The sequence below is a fragment of the Eleginops maclovinus genome, chromosome 15 (genome assembly GCF_036324505.1).
Source record: "Eleginops maclovinus isolate JMC-PN-2008 ecotype Puerto Natales chromosome 15, JC_Emac_rtc_rv5, whole genome shotgun sequence".
NCBI lineage: Eukaryota > Metazoa > Chordata > Actinopteri > Perciformes > Eleginopidae > Eleginops > Eleginops maclovinus.
In genome coordinates this window covers 21769307-21788375 of record NC_086363.1, presented here as the reverse complement: position 1 = coordinate 21788375, position 19069 = coordinate 21769307, and the positions used below count along the sequence as shown (strand labels likewise).

The following is a 19069-nucleotide window of genomic DNA, read 5'->3' as shown; positions in this document are numbered from 1 at the left end:
AGCCCAGACATAAGGAGACTGAGGCCGGTACATCAGAAGCAATGCAGCAGTGTTCAGTGTGCACGACACGAAGGTTTGATGCTCATCAGAGAAGCATTTATTCAGCAGGATGTTAGACCCAAACACACAGTCCAGCTGTCATTGTATGCACACAAAAAGTCTCAAAATAGTAACATGTTTCAAAGAGCAAATTAAAATACATTTTATTAGTATTCTTCAGCAACACCTCTGAATTCATGCCTGACATATTGTCTGCCTCAGGCTAATGTAGTATCCGCAACAGAACTGTGATGTATTGAGATGATCACTTTGAACCCATCACAGGTCCTCATGCAGCTTCCACTTCCTCTGACTGATAACACAGCAGGGTGCATTCACTAGCTACACTTAACATGCACCGTCCACACTGTACATCATGCATTCTGCACATCAACTGAACGCTGGGAGACAAAACCCCAACCTCAGCTGTTCTGAGGCACAAGCTGATCTTCAAAGGGGGTTTGAAAAAAGCATGGTAGGTGGTGCATCTTAAAATAATACAAAAACATGTTGAAACACTCCCACTGCTGAGGGGAAATTGAACACACCTTTTTGACAATTTCTGGCCTTGCACCCACCTGCTTGGTCCCTCACACACATCCCAGGAAACACACCCAGAAGGTTTATCAAAGTCATTCTTGGACATAAATTCTGATGAGATTTACCAGAAAAGAAAAGAAAAAAACATTCATGCAGGGTCCAGTCCAGTTTTCACCGAAGTACAGACTATTTCCTTCACAACTATCTACATGTCTTTCACATTGGTAGTTTGTCTTACATGTTCTAGAGTACAGACAATCAGAACAAGCACACTTACATTCTGCATGAGAAACACGACAGCACACAACATCAACCCCCCTTCACTGAGAGTCACTGAGGCACTCATTATAGGAAAGCATAACCTTAAGGGGTGGTGTAGTAACATTCAGTTTAACAGAGGTGTGTGTGTGTGTGTGTGTGGGGGGGGGGGGTTCTCCTTTATCTTTGTCCTCACCTAAAGACTGATGGGTGGGAGACAATGCTTCATATTACAGAATATATTGAATAAAGTCATTTTAGTGCACCTTCACATCAAGCAAAGGGTATCATTTTAGAGAGTGACTAAATAAACGTGTAAGCTCTACAGAAGTGTATCCTATATGAAGTCTTCTCAGAGATCAGAGAGACTGGATCAGCTCCTTAAAACTTCAGTTTGTTTATACTGTATTCATGTGTTTAACCTGCAGTGTCTTAGCTCTCCCTGCACACGTACTCTGAGCACTTTGAGGACGATTCGCCTAGGTTCCATCAAAGGAGTAGTTTTCATTTAAGGAAATGCACTTATTTATTGAAATAACGAAGCACGGATTTCCTGGTGTCTCAGCTGGTTGCTGGAAATCCTTTCTTCACTTGACGAGCTTTACATATAGCATGTGACACGCAGGCCGGTGGTTTGACTTGATGCGGCATGGATTATGTTTGGCATTAAGACTACATGTATGTCACCTGCTTTTTCTTTACCTTTAAAATAATACTGAAGATGTATATCGAAGAATGAGCCACATTGCAAAGTCGCGTTCTATAAAAAGATGTCTCATTTCTAGTAGATGTCATTTATGACTCGGTAAAACTGTTATATGACAAACCATCAAAGTAAAGCCTTTTTCTCTGCAGGGCCACACACAGCTAGCCCCGCTACATCAGCTGCTCACTTCCTGTTCCTTTCTCATCATGTCACTGAATTTGAGGAATTTGATGGCATTACAGCACTCCCTGCTCCCTGGCTTTTGAGCTTAAAGGGTAAATTGAGGAGCAAACAAAAAAAATCAGCTTAAAAAATCTGAATACAAGCTTGTGACAAAATCATGCCATGCTGAAAATATAACGCATTGACCAAGTTAGAGAACAAATAAACTGAAAATAAAGAAGCTGGCCACCACCACCCCCCCCCCCCCCCCCCTCCTTCAAGGCTTCTTCTCTTCCTCTTCTGCCTCTATTTCTACGTTGTCGAGCAGAGTGTGCTTCTCGTCCTCCGGCATCAGAGTGAGGGGGTTAAGATGAAAGATGTGCCTGAAAGAAAAGAGGCAACAAAAACATGAACATTTGGTAGACATCAGGTCGTTACTGACCAAATGTTTAAGAACCCCTTTTGAATATTCCTTTTATTCATATTCCCCATGAAACAGACTCACTTGTGTTCACACGTTGGGAAGAACATGTCCAAAATCTTGACGATGACCGCTGATCCGACCACGCCGATCACCACCACCCACATCACCAGGAAGAAGAGAGGCAGCGACTCGGAGCTGAAGCGCCTCAGACGCTCCCTCACCCCCTCCACCCACTGACACACAGCCTGTGGGAGCACAGAGATGTAAGCTACAGCTACCACAGCCAAAGACAAAGAGTGTATGGGAGGAGTGTGTGCATTCTCCCCATGTCATGTAGCTCCAACCACTTTAATACAAATATTGGACTGGTTTCCAGGGAGTTGCTGGATTTTTAACTGCTACAAATGTTTTTATAGAAACTATCATTAGTATTCCACCCTCCCCACATATTTCCAAAGCTTTAGGATAGTTGGTTTCCAAATTTCAGCAGTGATCACTGCAGGGCAACATGTGATTACAGGAGCAGCCATACAGTGCTAGAGTTTCAAGAAAACCACCAGTGAACCCCTTCTGATAAACTGACTTCCCATGCCCTGTGTATGTTCAGAAGCCCTGCGATGGTCTAGCATCAGGAATGGCTTACAGAGTAGGATGATATGAATTCTTTGGGTGGAATTTCCATCTGAACGTGATCAGGTTGGCTCGGCTCTCTGACATCAAATTCATCATCATATCTGACGTCATACAGCAGGTCAGGGTCCATACGGAGGGGTGTCTCTGGGAGCTTTCCCGGGGCGGCCACCTCCTCCTGTGTGGTCTCTGTGTGCTTCAGGGGGTACTGGCTGGTGGTCTGGGATATCAGCTGTTCTTCATCTGGTTTAAATACAACACACACACTTACTGGATCTGTATTCAAATCATAACAAGCATCAGAAAACGCTCCGTGTTCGCATACCTTTCCTGGGGTTAGGTGGATCTGTGACCACCAGGTCGTTCTCCCTGGGAAGCCTGAAGATCTCACTGTGTCCGATGGGGTAGATGTTGGTAAACTGAGCCAGCTTCTGGAAGTCTGGGCTCATCAGTATCTTCACCTCACACATGTCAGGCTGTTGGACCTAAATGACACGAAGCAAAAGGGTGTGAAATCATTTTCAAATACTACTTTATCAATCATGGTCTGTGGGTTTATCTAAGAAATATTACCTCCTTGCCCTCCAGCTCTATCACTTCACTGAACACCTGCAGGGCCAGCACCTCTTCAGTGTCGCTGTACAGCCGGTTCTGGCTCACCATCACCCGTGTGACCGTGGACACCAAATCCCCAGATTCAAACTCACTGCTGCCATTGATGCTGTCTACTGAAAAAAGAGGACTGAGTGACGTATCTCCAACAGTTGTCATTTGTACCATAAGCACCTCCTCATAAGCAGATAAATCCCAAAAACTAGGAGTAGGAACAAACATATAATTGTACTGCAGCATTAAGAGGCCACAGAAAAACATTATGGATGAGTGGGCGACTCAGACCTGAGACGTCAATAACATTAGTCAGACCACAGATACACTTTTAAATGTAAAAATCATGCGTTTACAATCTTACTTAGTATGAAGAAATTAGCATCAAAATATACTCACAAATGTACCATGTAGGCCTACTGTAACCATACAGCACAACAGTCCCTTTCTGAATAATATACGTTATATTGTATTCCATTGATGTATTCATCACTTTAATGTTTCAACTGGTAGAGCAGAAGTTTATCATGACCTATAATACATGAACAATCATTTGTTGATTAGCAAATATTTTGTATAAATCATCCATGATTAATACATGATGCTTAACTAAATCTGTCGCGTAAATGTAGCTGAGGGGAAGTGGCATGGTATGCAAAAAAAAGAAGGCAACCCAACCCAATATTCATTCATTTCTATTATGGGCAGGGTTTCTTCTGGCTGTGTACAAATGGTTTATTCCAGGATGGTTCATGACGACAAGGTGAGGGGAACTCACAGAGCAGAGCCTGGCAGGTGAACCTGGTGACACCGGACAGCTCCACGGGGAAGTGGTTGACCAACACCTGCTGCTCCCCCACAGACAGGTTCAGACTGATCTGAGAGCAGAGGCAGCGGTAAGGCTCTAATTAAACCTTTAAAGTTGTCTTACTCTATCCTGTAACATCACACGGGACTACCTGCAAGCTGCTGGAGTCCTGCAGCTGTGTGTCAGCCACGGTCCCTGCTGTCACATTAATCACGATGTTTTCCTGTGGAGGATAATGAATAATGAGAGAGAACAAACAGGTGACGTTAGCACCAGTAACGCTAAGCTAAGGCTAAAGCTGATCGTTGCTAACATATTACCGTATTCAGTTGGCTAGACACCCGCTCTGTGCAGGTTACTGAAGAAAACAGAAGAGATAAAACACAAATCCTTAGACCCGCCGTCTCCATGATGCTCTACTTCACAGCGTCAGACAGCTGGGTTTAAACGCACTGGCTCAAACAAAAACATTGAGCAAGACACGTCCACTGCGCACGCGCGAGATATTTACAAACACTCATCTCGCGATAACAAGAAACTCATCATGGCGTTGCTCCTTGAAACAACGTTGGGCGATGTTGTTATCGATTTATTTACAGAAGAAAGGCCTAAAAGTAAGAAATAATGCAATTTACACCTAACAGCCGCTCATTCTGTGAACAAGTGCAAGCTGAGCGAGCCGGGTGGGCTGCGGCTCAGTGAGGGGCAGCTCGCTAAGCTAAGGCCGTTAGCTTGTTCTGTTTGGAACAACAAACACTGTCCTGTTTACTGAACGCTGTGTTCATGTAGTGCTGTGATGATTATCGGATTAATCTCTGTTCTCTTCTCTTCTCCAGCTTGCCTAAACTTTCTGAAACTATGCAAGATAAAGTACTACAACTACTGCCTCATCCACAATGTCCAGGTACGATACTGTCTCCGCCACAATGATCAAATTAAACTCTTCCTCATTAGACAGTTGTGTGGGAAAGGCATGGGCAGATCAATAGCTCCATGTAATCATGCACACATAAACTCTTTAATTATTGATTACCTTTGCAACCAAAATATATTTTCTGAAAGTAAGACAGTAGACAGGAGATTCATTGCAACTTTTACAACTTCACACTCATCAAAGTTTCAGGTAAATCTAAACGTTCCCTTGCTAATTTGTAACGGCACTACGAATCAATCCTAGTTGAGCTATGGAGCAAAAGTTCCACATATCGATAATCTAAATTGATTACATTATAATTTCCAGTCAAAAACAACTTTAGTCATTTAAAAGCAACAGACAGAATTTTCTCCAATGTGATGTTTAGGAGATTGAAGCCATTTTGCATACTTACCTAATTGTATTTATGAAATATTCTGAACGTTTTGTAGGTGTTATTTTATCATGCATAGGTTGTTATGCAGGGTGTCCGCGGGGTCTTAACAAAATACTTGTTGATAAATGAAATTAGAGAAAATTAAGGCTATTAAAAAGTATTAAACGGCATTTTCCAATGTATTAAATGTTGTAGCTTGTTTTCAATAAATATTCAATAAGTATATAAATTGTCCAAAGAGGTTGTATTCTAAAGTTTGCCTGAATTGAATCAGTGCGTAGGTGTGTGTAGTGAGATATCGTTTCGTTTATTCATGGCATCCCGTTGGATTTGACGTCATTTGAACAGGACATCGCGCGCTCACTGACTGACTGCTGTTTGATAGCGCGCGAAGGTCAGTTTACGCCGGTTGACAGTTATGGGGAAATAACCGTGAGGCCTACTGCTGCGTGTGTCGGAAGGTGATCAGTGTAGCCTCGATGGGGATCAAAGCTGTCCGGTCCCACATGCTAAGTGCTAGCCACAAAGCCGCTGTGGGACGCAGACAGCAGGTCTCAATCGCGCACTTCAGCGCAACATCACCACTCCTACCCACCATCGCTGAAGCTACTACAGCCACCGCTCCTAACCTCCGAGTGATGCTGGGCGCCACTCTAACGCTGGGGCCAGAGTATAAGTAATTCGTGTTGCATCGGGAGATACCTCTTATAATTTACCCTCGAGAGGAACCATCATGTCAAGAACACACACGTTGTATGAGGATGAGAGGGCAAAGTGGACAAACATGCTTGAGCAAGCAAAGTACAACGCTGTCACAGGTGACCACTGGACGTCTGTCAACAACGATAATTATTTGGGCGTCACGGCGCATTTCATTGATCAAGGCTGGACTCTGCAGTAATTTGCACTTACTGTGAGTAAAACCGAGGAGCGACATTATGCAGATGCATGTGCTAACCATTTTCTGGATGTTGCAAACGAATGGTAATCAAGGAAAAGTTGACCACACTCGGCACTGACAGTGCTCGTCACATGGTAGCCTGCCGCGAGGCTACTTCCATTTGAACACCTGCCTTGCATGGCCCACTGTGTGCAAAGAACGGTCACAGTCTCACTTAAAGACAGTGGATTTGAAAGTGTTCTGGCCAAATGTCACAAGATTGTCGGGCACTTTAAGCATAGTCCATCTAACGCTCAGGAATCAAACGAACAGCAAGTTGCACACTGACTTAAGCAACAATCACTTGCTCAGGATGTTGCAACAAGATGGAATTCTACACTGGAGATGGTAAAGAGGATGCAGAGAAACAAATCTCCACTGACCATTACCCTGGCGCAGCAAAAGAGCAAGGTTGCCATGTTGACTGACCAGGAGCTTGCCAAACTGCAAAAGCTGGAGGAACTACTGGAACCTTGCAGGTATGTTATTTATTTCTTGTTTCTCCTCCCTCTCTTTCTTTCTCCCTTTCTCCCTATCTCCTGTGTACAGTATACGTGTACCATTTTCTCTCTCTCCCTGTCGTGTGTGTGTGTGTGTGTGTGTGTGTGTGTGTGTGTGTGTGTGTGTGTGTGTGGGGGTGTGTGTGGGTGTGGGTGTGGGTGTGTGTGCGCACTGGTTCTCTGTGTTGTTAATAAAGATTTACTGAAATGTTTAACACCTTGTGCTTTCCATTGCAGATATGTGACTGAACTGCTGGGGGGAGAGCAGTATGTCTCCTGTTCAGTGGTCTTGCCAGCCTTACGCCACTTGTTCAGAGTTATGGAGCCCTCAGACGATGATCCAGTTTATCTTCTGATGTTCAAGAAGGCCTTTACCACACACCTAGCTCAACGGAAGGATAGCACCAACCTCAAATATCTGAAGATCACTTTTGCCCTTGACCCTACGTTTAAAGACCTTAAGTGCCTTCCAAAACATGAAAGGAGTGAGGTGTGGGCTTCAGTACGTGACCTGATGATGAGAGAGACACGTGCACAACAACCACCTGCTGAGACAACAGAGGAGCCATCACCAAAGAAGAGGAGGAGGATGTCCATGTTGCTGTGTTCTTCTGATTCAGATACAGATGACGAGGAGGAGTCCATAGAGCATTGTCTGGATCACTACAAAGCAGAGCCAAAAATGGACATAGAAGGGTGTCCACTACAATGGTGGTCAAAGAGAGAGGGAGCACATGCCAGGCTGGCACCCACTGCACACAAGTACCTCTCAACCCCTGCAACCACAGTGCCTTGTGAGAGGTTGTTCTCACTCTCAGGCCACATCATTCAAAAGAAGCGAGCTTCTTTGTCCCCTGATAACGTAAACAAACTGGTCTGTCTCAGTAACTGGCTGAATGTAAAGAAGGATTAAGTCAATTATGTCTATGGATTGAAAAATGTTCAATGTTCTGAATTATTGTTTGTATTTGCACTGTGCATATGTGCACCTTAAGCCATTAAAATGGTCTTTGAATTTAAATATACTTTCTCTGTGTTTATTCTACATTAATTTGATGATTGATTTTACATAAATAAATATTCATTATAAGCTTCAGTCTTAAGTAGAAAAATGCAATTAATTTATTGATAGATTAATCGTGATTAATTACAGAAAATTGTGCAATTAATTAGTTTTTTTATTCGATTGACAGCCCTAGTTCTATCTGAATTATGATAAGGAATTATCACAAACTGTTTAGTTGTGCTATCTTACAATCAATACTGTATAGCCTATACTAAATGTGAGGTAAAGTGTGTCGCCAATGTAACCGGTTAGAACTCGAAGTGGCGATGAGGTCATAAAAGGTATTCAATTTGACTTCAGGATTCCTGCATACCCTGTTATGGATGTGTATGAGTTTAGAGTTTTTGTTTGCTGTTAAATGAACGGATGATATTGGATCATTAATGTGGATGCGCATTGATTTTCTGACCACTCATAGCACAAGGTTTGGTTGCTCAGACTCTGGGGGAGATACAGTGCTCTCCTAATGTATCCGTCCACTTTTGAGTTTGACGCTCTTAGTAACACGTCCTTGTATCCTCTTCAGAGAGACTTCATCGTGCAGACCGGAGATCCCACTGGGACAGGGCGCGGGGGGGAATCTGTCTACAGGTTAGTCCTCTTCATCACCACTTTTTGCTTTCTCTCACACAAATGCAAGTTGATACATTTTCTGTTCTGTGTGCGTGTGTGGTGTGTGATCAGCAAACTCTATGGGGACCAGGCCGGCTTTTTTGATGCAGAGAAAGCACCACGTATCAAACACAGGAAGAAGGGCACGGTGTCCATGGTGAACAACGGAAACAACCAGCATGGTTCTCAGGTGAAGAAAGCAGCCCTGTTTGTCCTTCCTTGTTTCAAAAAGCTTCCAGAGCAGGAGCAACAAAACAATCCTGTTATATCATGTTATACTGAACCATGGTAACGGGTGGATGGATAGACTTTATATGCAACCATGACAATCCCTCTCTCTCTCTCCCTTCCCAGTCACATCTGAAAAGCCAACACTCTTGAATCCTTCAAAAATCTTTCAAAACTCACTTATTCACTCTAGCTTTCAATCTCTAATCAACTCCCCCCCCACACACACTTTTTACTCTGCACTTTTAATGACTGTGGTTTTTTTCATATTTTTGTTGTTTCTGATCTTATTTAAAGCATCTTTGAGCATTAGGAAAAGCGCTATATAAATCTTATCTATTATTATTATTATTGCACCGATTGCAAAAATGTCGGCCGATGTTAAGAATAACAATTTTTACCGATGGCCGATGTTTTACTGTTTAAACTGTAATAGTAGCATAAGGCAGCCTGTCCCTTTTAAGAGAGAGAGTGGGGGGATACGTGTGTGCATGTGCAAGAGCGAGAGCGAGAGAGAGGTTGAGCGAGCCATAGTAAGTTTCTGGAAGTTAACAGGATTGCAGTTAATATAACAAAGTCACAAATATAAACAACGGCCTCCCAAGAACACTGAGTGATGGATTTAATTTACCGATCCTGCAGACACCCGGTACACGGGGCAGAAGTCCTGCAGCATGCAGCGTGCAGCAGCAGCTCCTCACAGAGGAGAGGAGACGCCCCCCCCCCCCCCCCCCCCGAATGACTTTAAAGTTACGGCAGACCCACAGTCACTGATCTAATTCTTCAAAATGATACCCTTAACATTTGGTCCGTCAGATTTAAAAATAACGATGGTAACGTGACTTCTCCTGGTCACGTAGCAAAACATAAACTTCGGCGACTGCCATCGGTGATGTCACCTTATTTACCGATGTGCCGATTGTGGTAAATAGGGCTAACATCAGCCGATGCTCACCGGTGCATCCCTAGTTATTATTATTGTTATTAATCTGTTATTCTGTTCCTCAGTTCCTTATTACCATGGCTGACAACCTGGATTACCTGAACGGAGTCCACACTGTGTTTGGGGAAGTGACAGAAGGCATGGACATCTTAGCCAAAATCAACGAGGCCTTTGTGGACAAGGACTTTGTCCCCTTTCAGGATATCAGGTGAACTAACACAAACGGTCCAAAATCACATGTGTTATTTATCAGAGAAACATCTGGGTGTAAGTATTCAGTGAAGGAATGTGAATGTGCTGCAGGATAAACCACACCGTGATCCTAGAAGATCCTTTTGATGACCCTCCTGATCTGCCCGTGCCGAATCGATCCCCTGAGCCCACCAGAGAGCAGCTCGACGTGAGTGCCACTGTGGATCCATTCTCAAAGCTAAGCTTGTCATACGATAACCAAGAAACAAACTTTCAGAACACGTGATCCATGCTCGGCAAACATCATCTGGACTTTAAACAAATGCATACATGTTCACATATATGCGAAAAGAGCTTTTATTGTCTGAAAAGCTCCAAGTGTTTCTGATGTGGTGTGCAGAGTGGCCGAATCGGAGCAGATGAAGTGATCGACGACACGGATGGAAAAGAAGCCGAGGAGCTGGAGGAGAGGTTAAAGGAGAAGGAAGCCAAGACTCAGGCCATCCTGCTGGAGATGGTATGTGGAAGAAACTTGCTCTCAGCCTTTGACTGAACATACCAAGGATGCAGTCTGAGACGTTCCCACGCTCTTCTGTCACCCCGTCCTGTAGGTAGGGGACCTCCCTGACGCAGACATGGCGCCTCCAGAGAACGTCCTGTTTGTGTGCAAACTCAACCCAGTGACCACAGACGAGGACCTGGAGATCATCTTTTCTCGCTTTGGGACTATAAAAAGGTGAGGCTTACCTCCTAGTTCTACGCACTGTCATTTGTATAAAAAATGTTTCTAGAAATAAATTATGGAAATTGTTTGTATACAAAACTTTCTCATGCTACTTTGTTGTGTGTAGCTGTGAGATCATCAGAGACTGGAAAAGTGGAGAGTCCCTCTGTTACGCTTTTATTGAGTTTGAAAAGGTGAGCATCTTGTTTATTATCTACCTGAACTACATGTGGTGTGTTTACAGGTCAACACCTTCTGATGTTAGTATACCGAATATTATATACTATCATTTAAATCAAAACAGAAACAGGTAGCCTATCTCTGTCCCAACTAGAAGACATGTTTAGCAACATTTATCTCGCTTTTTAAACAGACACAGACAAAATATTAAAAGCAATCATTGTTGAGGGAAGCATTGTCAGTAGGGATGCACAGAGATGTTAGCCCTATTTACCACAATCGGCACATCGATAAATAAGGTGACATCCCCGATGGCAGTCGCCGATGTTTATGTTTTGCTACGTGAACGGGAGAAGTCGCGTTAGCGTCGTTGTTTTTAAATCTGACGGACCAAATCTTAAATCAGGGCATCATTTTGAAGGATTGTATCAGTGACTGTGGGTCTGCCGTAACTTTAAAGTCATTCAGAAGGGGGGGGGTGGCGTGTCCTCTCCTCTGTGAGGAGCTGCTGCTGCCCGCTGCATGCTGCAGGACTTCCGCCCCGTGTAGTAGCGGGTGTCTGCAGGATCGGTAAATTAAATCCATCACTCGGTGTTCTTGGGAGGCCGTCGTATATATTTGTGACTTTGTTATACTTGCTGCTACTCCTGTTAACTTCCAGAAACTTACTATGGCTCGCTCAACCTCTCTCTCGCTCTTACACATGCACACACGTATCCCCCACTCTCTCTCTTAAAGGGACAGGCTGCCTTATGCTACTATTACAGTTTAAACAGTAAAACATCGACCATCGGCAGCGGTATCGCCAAAAATAGTTATTCTTGACATCAGCATCGGCCGACATATTGCAATCCGTGCATCCCTAATTGTCAGAGAATACATTGAACATTAAACGATTTCACAGTGCAGGGAATGCCTTACTTTTTTAAATGCATGGTTTCTCAAACATGAGAAAATTTGACATGATTTCAGCTCGTCAGTCTTTAGTCAGTGAAAGTGACAGAGGAAACCTTCTGCAGAATGGGAAGGACAAAGTAAATGATGAACTTTGAGTGTCATCATCACATGGGATGCTGAAATATTAATAAAGAGATATGTAAATGAATTTGCACTTGACCGTCAGCCCTCTGATCAAAAGCTGTGACTCAAAGGGAAAGCAGCCCTGAATGCAGCACAGCAGGGTTGTGAGGGGGGTGCTTGGGAAGTGCAGAGTGAAGAAGAATAAAACCATCAGAGGGCGTTGTGATTCACTCGCACCTCTACCAGTTACATTCAGGGAGCATAAAAAAAGCATCAGAGGAATATCAATGAATTGCCCTTGTAAAAAGCTGCCATAATGAATATGAGGAGCAGTCAATATATTTGATAAATGCATCAAACATCTGTGAAAGAACAGCCAATGAAAGCTTTGCTTGTTCCTAAATATCTGATATTGGTGCTGCTAACTTCATGTTCATGCTTTAAATGAATGTGAGAGCTGCAGACAAGATACAAACTTTTCACCTAGTCATTCTTTTTCATTTTCTATGCAACAGGGTTTTTATATCTCTCTAAAGTTCTGAAATTGTAATGGACATTTAAAACAATCTTGTGACATTGAAATCGTTGAATCATAATTATAATAATTGTTGGTGGGAGCTCCTATGAACCTAAAACCCTTCCAGTTTGAAAACCACGTTACTGACCTGACATTGACTTCTTAAAGATTCCCTCTAACCTTTATTTATGTATTCTCCACAGCAGGAAGACTGTGAAAAGGCTTACTTCAAAATGGACAATGTGCTGATTGATGATCGCCGCATCCACGTAGACTTCAGCCAATCGGTGTCAAAGATTAAATGGAAAGGCAAAGGTAGTGAAGCCTGCAGGGTCTGCACGGTTTTCAATATGTCTCCTGTTCTGAAGTTTGCAGCAGTCCAAACTTTAATTCTGTATTTAGTGTTCAACCTGAGTTTTATTACCCACACTACTTTAATATTTGTTTTGCCAGATTTAGTCTGTCCTAATGCCTAGTGTTTCAAATGCAGTATGTGAAGAACAACAGGAAGTCCTAGTGCATCCAGTCCCATTTTACAGTTTGCAAGCTTGCAAGCTTGCATGCATTTCTGGCTCTTCTAACACACTATGCATAGCAGGGAAACGAACGAGAACATCAACGATGCAATGATATAGTGAAGTAGTATGTCCCAATTGTATGCATACAGCATGCAACAGTACGCGTTGTAAAGGCAGCTGTAGTACTTACTTAGTATGTGATTTAGCTCAGTGTGTTTCTGCTGTGTCATAGGTGGCAAGTACTCCAAAGATGACTTCAAAGCCTACGAGAAGGATGAGGACAACAGATCCAAATTGGCTCTGAAGGATCAAGTGAAGCCCAAACAAGAGTATCCTTTTGGTTAATAAGGGGGGGTTTCATGACAAATAGCTCTGATATATTTAGCTCTACAGTCTGTGTTGTGGTGGCCTTTTGATCGGGTCTAACTTTCTCAACTTCATGGAGCTTTCCATAACTTTCCCTAAAGTTCCAAGTATGACCTGTTAATTGAGGAAGAAGAAGAGACGATGAGCCATCGGCACTCTGAAAAGAAACACAAGGACAAGAGGCACCATCACCACTCTGATGATGACAGCAGGAAGTCCACAAAGCCGAAGGTAGTTTCAAGCCAGAACTAGCATTGTGTTCTGCTCCTCCAGTGTTAATATTGAGAGTTTTTATTAGTGTAGGAACATATGGGATGGCTTTACTGATCCACGTTATCTGAATCAAGCGGTGTGTTTGAAACACCAGTTCCCCACACAAAACCAATCTGAATGTGTTGTGTTTGTGTTTGGTTGTACGCCACCATCTGACTGAATCCCACGCACAGTTTTAGAGATGATTAGATGATGTCTTTAGTTTAGTACATGGAGAACACTGTGTGCAATGGTTTAACCAGACTAACAATTAAAAGGGCAGAAAGAAACAATAAAAGAAACTGGAGGTTAAAGTTTAAGCTTTCAATATGAAGCACTTTTCTGTTTCAGTGCCAAGTGCACAATAATGCCTCTAACACGCTGGAATGAACAGGACAGCCAAGGCTCAGTGATGTTTGTGGGGAGGGAAGGCTGGCCCGTGTGGTCCGATCCTACTGAAGAGCTGCTGTAGCTCAAACTGCTGAAACAGTTAGTTCTGGTTCTGTTAGAAAGCTGTCAGAACACACAGAGCATCGCAGCTTGTTGGTATGGGGCTGTGTAGCCGGTCAGGGTGACCACACTGACCCCTGTCCACCTCCGAAATCGGCTACAATGGACATGTGAGCATCAGAACTGGACCACGGAGCAATGGAAGAAGGTGGCCTGGTCTGATGGATCACGTTATCTTTTATATCAGGTGGATGTCTGGGTGCGTCTCTTACCTCGGGAAGACATGGCTCCAGGATGCAATATGGGAAGAAGGCAAGCTGACGGAGGCACTGTGATGCTCTGGGCCAGGGGTGCCCAACCAGTCGATCGCGGTCTACCAGTCGATCACGGGCTGAGTTCCAGTCGATCGTGAGAAAATGTTGTGTGTAGGCTATCCTCCTACTGTTGTGTAAAATAGGCCTACATTAAAACTTCCAACTTAAAACATCTTAAATAGGCACAATGAACTGCTGATCGCGTGAAGCAGTGTGTAGATTTGTACAGCTATAGTAAAGTAGATCAGTCATAATCAAAGAAAAAATCTCACGCGCTTCTTTCTATCTGCACGCAGGGTATGGTTGCTAGGTTCTAACTAAGGACTCGGAAGGGCGCGAGAAGCTTGACTAGAGCGAGTGGATACTACCATGGCGGCAGAAGCTAAAACATCTCAAACTTATCATTTTCATTCAGAGTGGGAGGAGGATTATTTTGTCATGTATTTGAATGCCAAGTCCATCTGTCTTATCTGCAATGCAAATGTGTCTTTACCAAAGAAAGGGAATTTGGAGCAGCATTTGAAGACGGTCCACAAGAGCTACGATACAAACTTCCCAGCTAAATCACCACTGCGCGCCCGAAAAGTCAAGGAATTGAAAAGTCAGTTACCAATATCACGAGTAAGGCTGCAACCATAGCTTCTTATCGTGTCTGTCGTGTTCTTGCAAAAGGAAAGAACTCTTTCAAGGATGGTGAGATTGTGAAAGAAGCGTTCATGGAAGCTGCAGATGCGCTTTTTGCCAATTTTAAAAATCGAAAGGAGATTGTGTCTGCTATTCAGGATGTGCAGCTATCAAGAAATTCTGTTACACGGCGATGCGAGGGAATGGAGGAGGATGTTGAACAGTAATTGAGGAATGATATTGACACATTTTGATGAATCCACTGATGCTGTGGATGTGGCTCAGCTATGTTGTTCATTAGAATGGTTTTCGACAATATGAATGTAAAAGAAGAGCTGCTGACCATTTTGCATTTGAAAGGGCACACAAGAGGCACAGATATTTTTCAGGTTTTTATGGAATTTGTTAGTAAGAGCAAGTTGCCCCTCTTCAAACTCACCTCCATTACAACCGATGGGGCTCCAGCAATGATTGGACGTACTGCTGGAATCATTGGATTGTGCAAACAGTCTGAATCTTTCCCGGATTTCCTGAATTACCATTGTATAATTCACCAGCAAGGGTTGTGTGGGAAGATTTTAAATATGAAAGACGTGATGGATGTGGCTAACAAGATTGCCTGTTCTGTTCGGGCCAGGAGTCTGCAGAGGTGATTATTCCGTGCGCAACTGGAGGAGACCGGTGTAGAACACACAGATCTGCTGCTGCACACAGACGTAAGGTGGCTCAGCAGAGGTACATTTCTGGAACGGTTTTCTGAATTGTTGAATTAAAGAATTTCTGAAACGTTCAAACATGCTGAATATGTACAGCTAGAAGACAGTCAGTGGCTTTTGGATTCAGCCTTTCTTACTGATCTGACTGACAAGCTCAATAACTTGAATCTAGAGCTGCAGGGTAAGAACAAACACATCATCAACATGATCAGCTCCGTGAACACCTTTTAAAAGCAAGTTACAGCTGCTGTCAAGCAGGTTGCAACAGTGTGATCTGCGGAACTTTCCACACATGGACACAGAACTTAAGCGTCAGGGCAAAGACTGTGTGGAGCTTGAGAGTGCACGTTATGATGATCAAGTGCAAAGCATCTTGTCAGAATTTGACAGGCGCTTTACTGACTTTGCATCCATTGAGCCTGTTGTCAGTTTTCTCAGTTTTCCATTTGGGGAGAATATAGATGTGGATTGTATAACGTCCAAAGTGGCATCACCCTTCAACCTGGATAGCGGTGCTATTGAGAATGAGATCCTCACACTAATGACATTGAGCTCAAATCAAGAGCTACAGCTGACACAAATGTCCAATTCTGGAATCTAATGCAGAAAGAGAAGTACCCCAACCTCAGACAAGCTGCAAAGAATTTGACTGCACTTTTTGGATCAACATATTTGTGTGAGTCTGCCTTTTCACATATGAAAATCATTAAGTCAAAATACAGATCCACCATGACTGATGACCACCTTGCGGCCTGCTTACGGCTGGCACTCAGCTCCTACTGTCCGGACTATGAGAGACTAGTTTCCTCCTCTCAGTGCCAGAAGTCCCACTAAGGTAGAGAACCACTTTTCCAACTTAAACTAGGCATTGTATTAATTGGGTTGTATGTTGTTGAGTTGTTACGGGCCAGTCCTAGGCCTATTTGTGCTTAATCTTTGCGCGACGTACATTTACTTCAATAAATGTATTATTATTTTAAAAACTTGATCTTTGTGTCAGAACATTGTGTTATTATATAGGTGCACAATTAATTGTGGCTACGCTATGGCTTTTGATATGGCTTGGTAGATCTCAACACACTATCAACTTTAAAAGTAGATCTTGGTTCAAAAAAAAGTTGGGCACCCCAATATTCTGCTGGGATACCTCTGGTCCTGCCATTCATGTGGATGCTACTTTGAGACATACCACCTACCTAAACTTGTTGCAAGTACCCCCCTGGTTTGAGGAACACGACGAGTTCAAGGTGTTGAGTTGGCCTCCAAACTCCCCAGATCTCAATCCATCGAGCGTCTGTAGGATGTGCCAGATAAACAAGTCCGATCCATGTAGGCCCCACCTCACAACTTACAGGTCTTAAAGCACCTGCTGCTTAACGTCCTGGAGCCAGACCCCACAGCACACCTTCAGAGGTCTAGTGGAGTCCAGGCCTTGAGGGGTCAGGGCTCTTTTGGCTGCAAAAGGGGGAGCTACACTATATTTGGCAGGTGGTCATAATGTTATGACTGATCACAATCTTGAGTAGGGGACCTTGTGGGCGCTGCAAGATTTGAATCCATTACGGCACAGTGTGTTACCAATAGTTTTCTTGGTGACTGTGGTCCCAGCTGCCTTCAGATCATTAACAAGTACCTCCTGTGTAGTTCTTGGCTGACCTCCCACCTTTCTCATGATCATTGATGCCCAAAGAGCCAAGAGAGATCTTAGATGGTGGAGCCCCAGACTGAGGGCGATTGATGGTCATTTTGTGCTTCTTCCATCTTCTAATAATCAAACCAGTTGTCTCTCTCACCAAGCTGCTTACTGGTGGTCTTGTCTTCTATTCCAGTCTTGTGCCGGTCTATAATCTGGTCCCTGATGTCCTTAGACATTAGTTCCACCATGATCACAAGACCTGTCTCTGGTCTGGCCCTCAGTGGAGAGGTTGTAATCTGATTGATTGACTGTGGACAGGTAAAGAGTTGATATCAGGAGTACTTTCTTAAAGCGAGAGGACTTATTTAACCGGTCCCTTGGAGCCAGAATCCTTGTTGTTGCAAGGGGATCAAATACTCATTTCACACAATTGAACACAAATCAATTGATATCTTTTTTTAATCTACATTTCTGTTTTTTCTTTCTGATATTCTGTCTCTCACTGTTAAACTAAACCTACCGTTAAAAGTATAGACTTTTAATTTCTTTGTAAGTGGGCAAACTTACAACATCGGCAGGGGATCAAATACTTATTTCCTTCACTGTATATGATGCTCTTGCTGTATTAATGTGTGTGTTGCATGTTAGCCCTAAAAATGTGTTTACCTTCTTTACATACTGATGGTTAGTTTAATCTGCAGCAGTGCATCATATTTAAGAAGATCATCACATGATGCTCTGTCCTTAGAGAAAATGAGAAACTCCTTTGTGCCTGTAGCCATCAGGCTGCACAATAAGAGGTTAACCATGTGGCTCACTGACAATAACCCGGACTGCACATAAAGCCTGCACTCTTGCACTTTGGCACAATAACTTTGACCTGCACTCTCTTTCTGCACACATACATGTGTATTTTTTTAACAACACTTCGTTACTTATCTGTATATATATTTTTAGAATTTTGTATTTTAAATTTGTGTTTTATATCCCTGTGTGAACCTGTACTGTTTTTCCTCTTCTCTGTTGCTGCTTAAACACTCAAATTTCCCCACAGGGATTAATAAAGGTACATCTTATCTTATCTTAAACACGTTCCTGATGATTCATGTTCATGCAGTGTAGTTCCATTCTTCCCCTGACTGTCTCGCATGTTCTGTGACATTTCCAGGACAGCGAGGATGTCCGGCGGGACAGGAAGAAGCGTTCCCGGTCCCGCTCCAGAGAGAGGGAGCACAAACACAAGCATGGGAAAGATGTCCGTGATAAAGGCCACTGCAGCTCCTCCAAGAAGTCCAGTGATAGAGAGAGGAGCAGGTACAGGTGAGGAGCTCCCCTCCTTCACATCGTCCACTTCTTCAACCGCTGCGCTCTGTAAGATGAAACCCTGTTTGAGAAACACTTTTCTAATAAACCTTTTTTTTTTTTAAATCCCCAACATTTGAAATGTGTCTTTTATTCATTTCCAGCGCTAGAAAGTTACTATCAAATTTGATTTGATAAAGTACTGTACTTGAGCTTAATGGCCAAGGTTTACACTGTGCCCAATTATTAGGCAAGTATTTTGAGCATATGATTTTATGCATATTTTCCAACCCCGAGCTGTATGAACCTGAAAGCGTGTTGGATCTAAGCATATCAGGTGATGTGTATCTGTGTAATGAGGGAGGGTGTGGCCTAAGGAGAGCAACACCATTCTTCGCAAAAATGTTTCTAGCCTCTCATTTTCCTGTTTTGTGCCTTTTACGTATAGTTCACCACCACTAAATAAATGTGTTTTCCAAGTGTGAT

General features: G+C 43.2%; 2 protein-coding genes across 3 annotated transcripts; one reads left to right on the top strand and one right to left on the bottom strand.

Annotated features, from left to right (window-relative positions):
• Positions 1-74: 74 nt before the first annotated feature.
• Positions 75-4684, bottom strand: ginm1 (glycoprotein integral membrane 1). Of its 2 annotated transcripts, none has more exons than XM_063902342.1 (8): positions 4494-4684; positions 4325-4396; positions 4144-4243; positions 3333-3487; positions 3085-3244; positions 2773-3002; positions 2211-2374; positions 75-2088 (listed from the first exon to the last, which is right to left on the bottom strand). In XM_063902342.1, exons 1-8 carry the CDS (start codon positions 4581-4583, stop codon positions 1983-1985), a joined length of 1077 nt encoding a protein of 358 aa, XP_063758412.1. In that variant the 5' UTR covers positions 4584-4684; the 3' UTR covers positions 75-1982. The 2 variants fall into 2 exon arrangements, with proteins under 2 accessions (XP_063758412.1, XP_063758413.1); XM_063902343.1 differs by having other exon boundaries at positions 3333-3484.
• ppil4 (peptidylprolyl isomerase (cyclophilin)-like 4) lies at positions 4642-18716 on the top strand. The gene is made up of 13 exons (XM_063902341.1): positions 4642-4787; positions 5010-5077; positions 8516-8580; positions 8674-8791; positions 9838-9980; positions 10076-10172; positions 10365-10481; positions 10576-10700; positions 10816-10882; positions 12609-12720; positions 13156-13252; positions 13391-13520; positions 18450-18716. Exons 1-13 carry the CDS (start codon positions 4718-4720, stop codon positions 18603-18605), a joined length of 1365 nt encoding a protein of 454 aa, XP_063758411.1. The 5' UTR covers positions 4642-4717; the 3' UTR covers positions 18606-18716.
• Positions 18717-19069: the final 353 nt, after the last annotated feature.

What these genes read in the sequence shown, in the direction of transcription:
- ginm1 (XM_063902342.1), bottom strand. Translation starts at nt 4,583, where the DNA reads ATGGAGACGGCGGGTCTAAGGATTTGTGTTTTATCTCTTCTGTTTTCT. An exon ending in AGGACTCCAGCAGCTTGCAG is followed by an intron (nt 4,244 to 4,324) that starts GTAGTCCCGTGT and finishes CTCTGCTCTCAG; the next exon opens with ATCAGTCTGAACCTGTCTGT. An exon ending in TCCACCTAACCCCAGGAAAG is followed by an intron (nt 3,003 to 3,084) that starts GTATGCGAACAC and finishes TATTTAAACCAG; the next exon opens with ATGAAGAACAGCTGATATCC.
- ppil4 (XM_063902341.1), top strand. Translation starts at nt 4,718, where the DNA reads ATGGCGTTGCTCCTTGAAACAACGTTGGGCGATGTTGTTATCGATTTA. An exon ending in TACAGAAGAAAGGCCTAAAA is followed by an intron (nt 4,788 to 5,009) that starts GTAAGAAATAAT and finishes TCTCTTCTCCAG; the next exon opens with CTTGCCTAAACTTTCTGAAA. An exon ending in GGGGGGGAATCTGTCTACAG is followed by an intron (nt 8,581 to 8,673) that starts GTTAGTCCTCTT and finishes GTGTGTGATCAG; the next exon opens with CAAACTCTATGGGGACCAGG.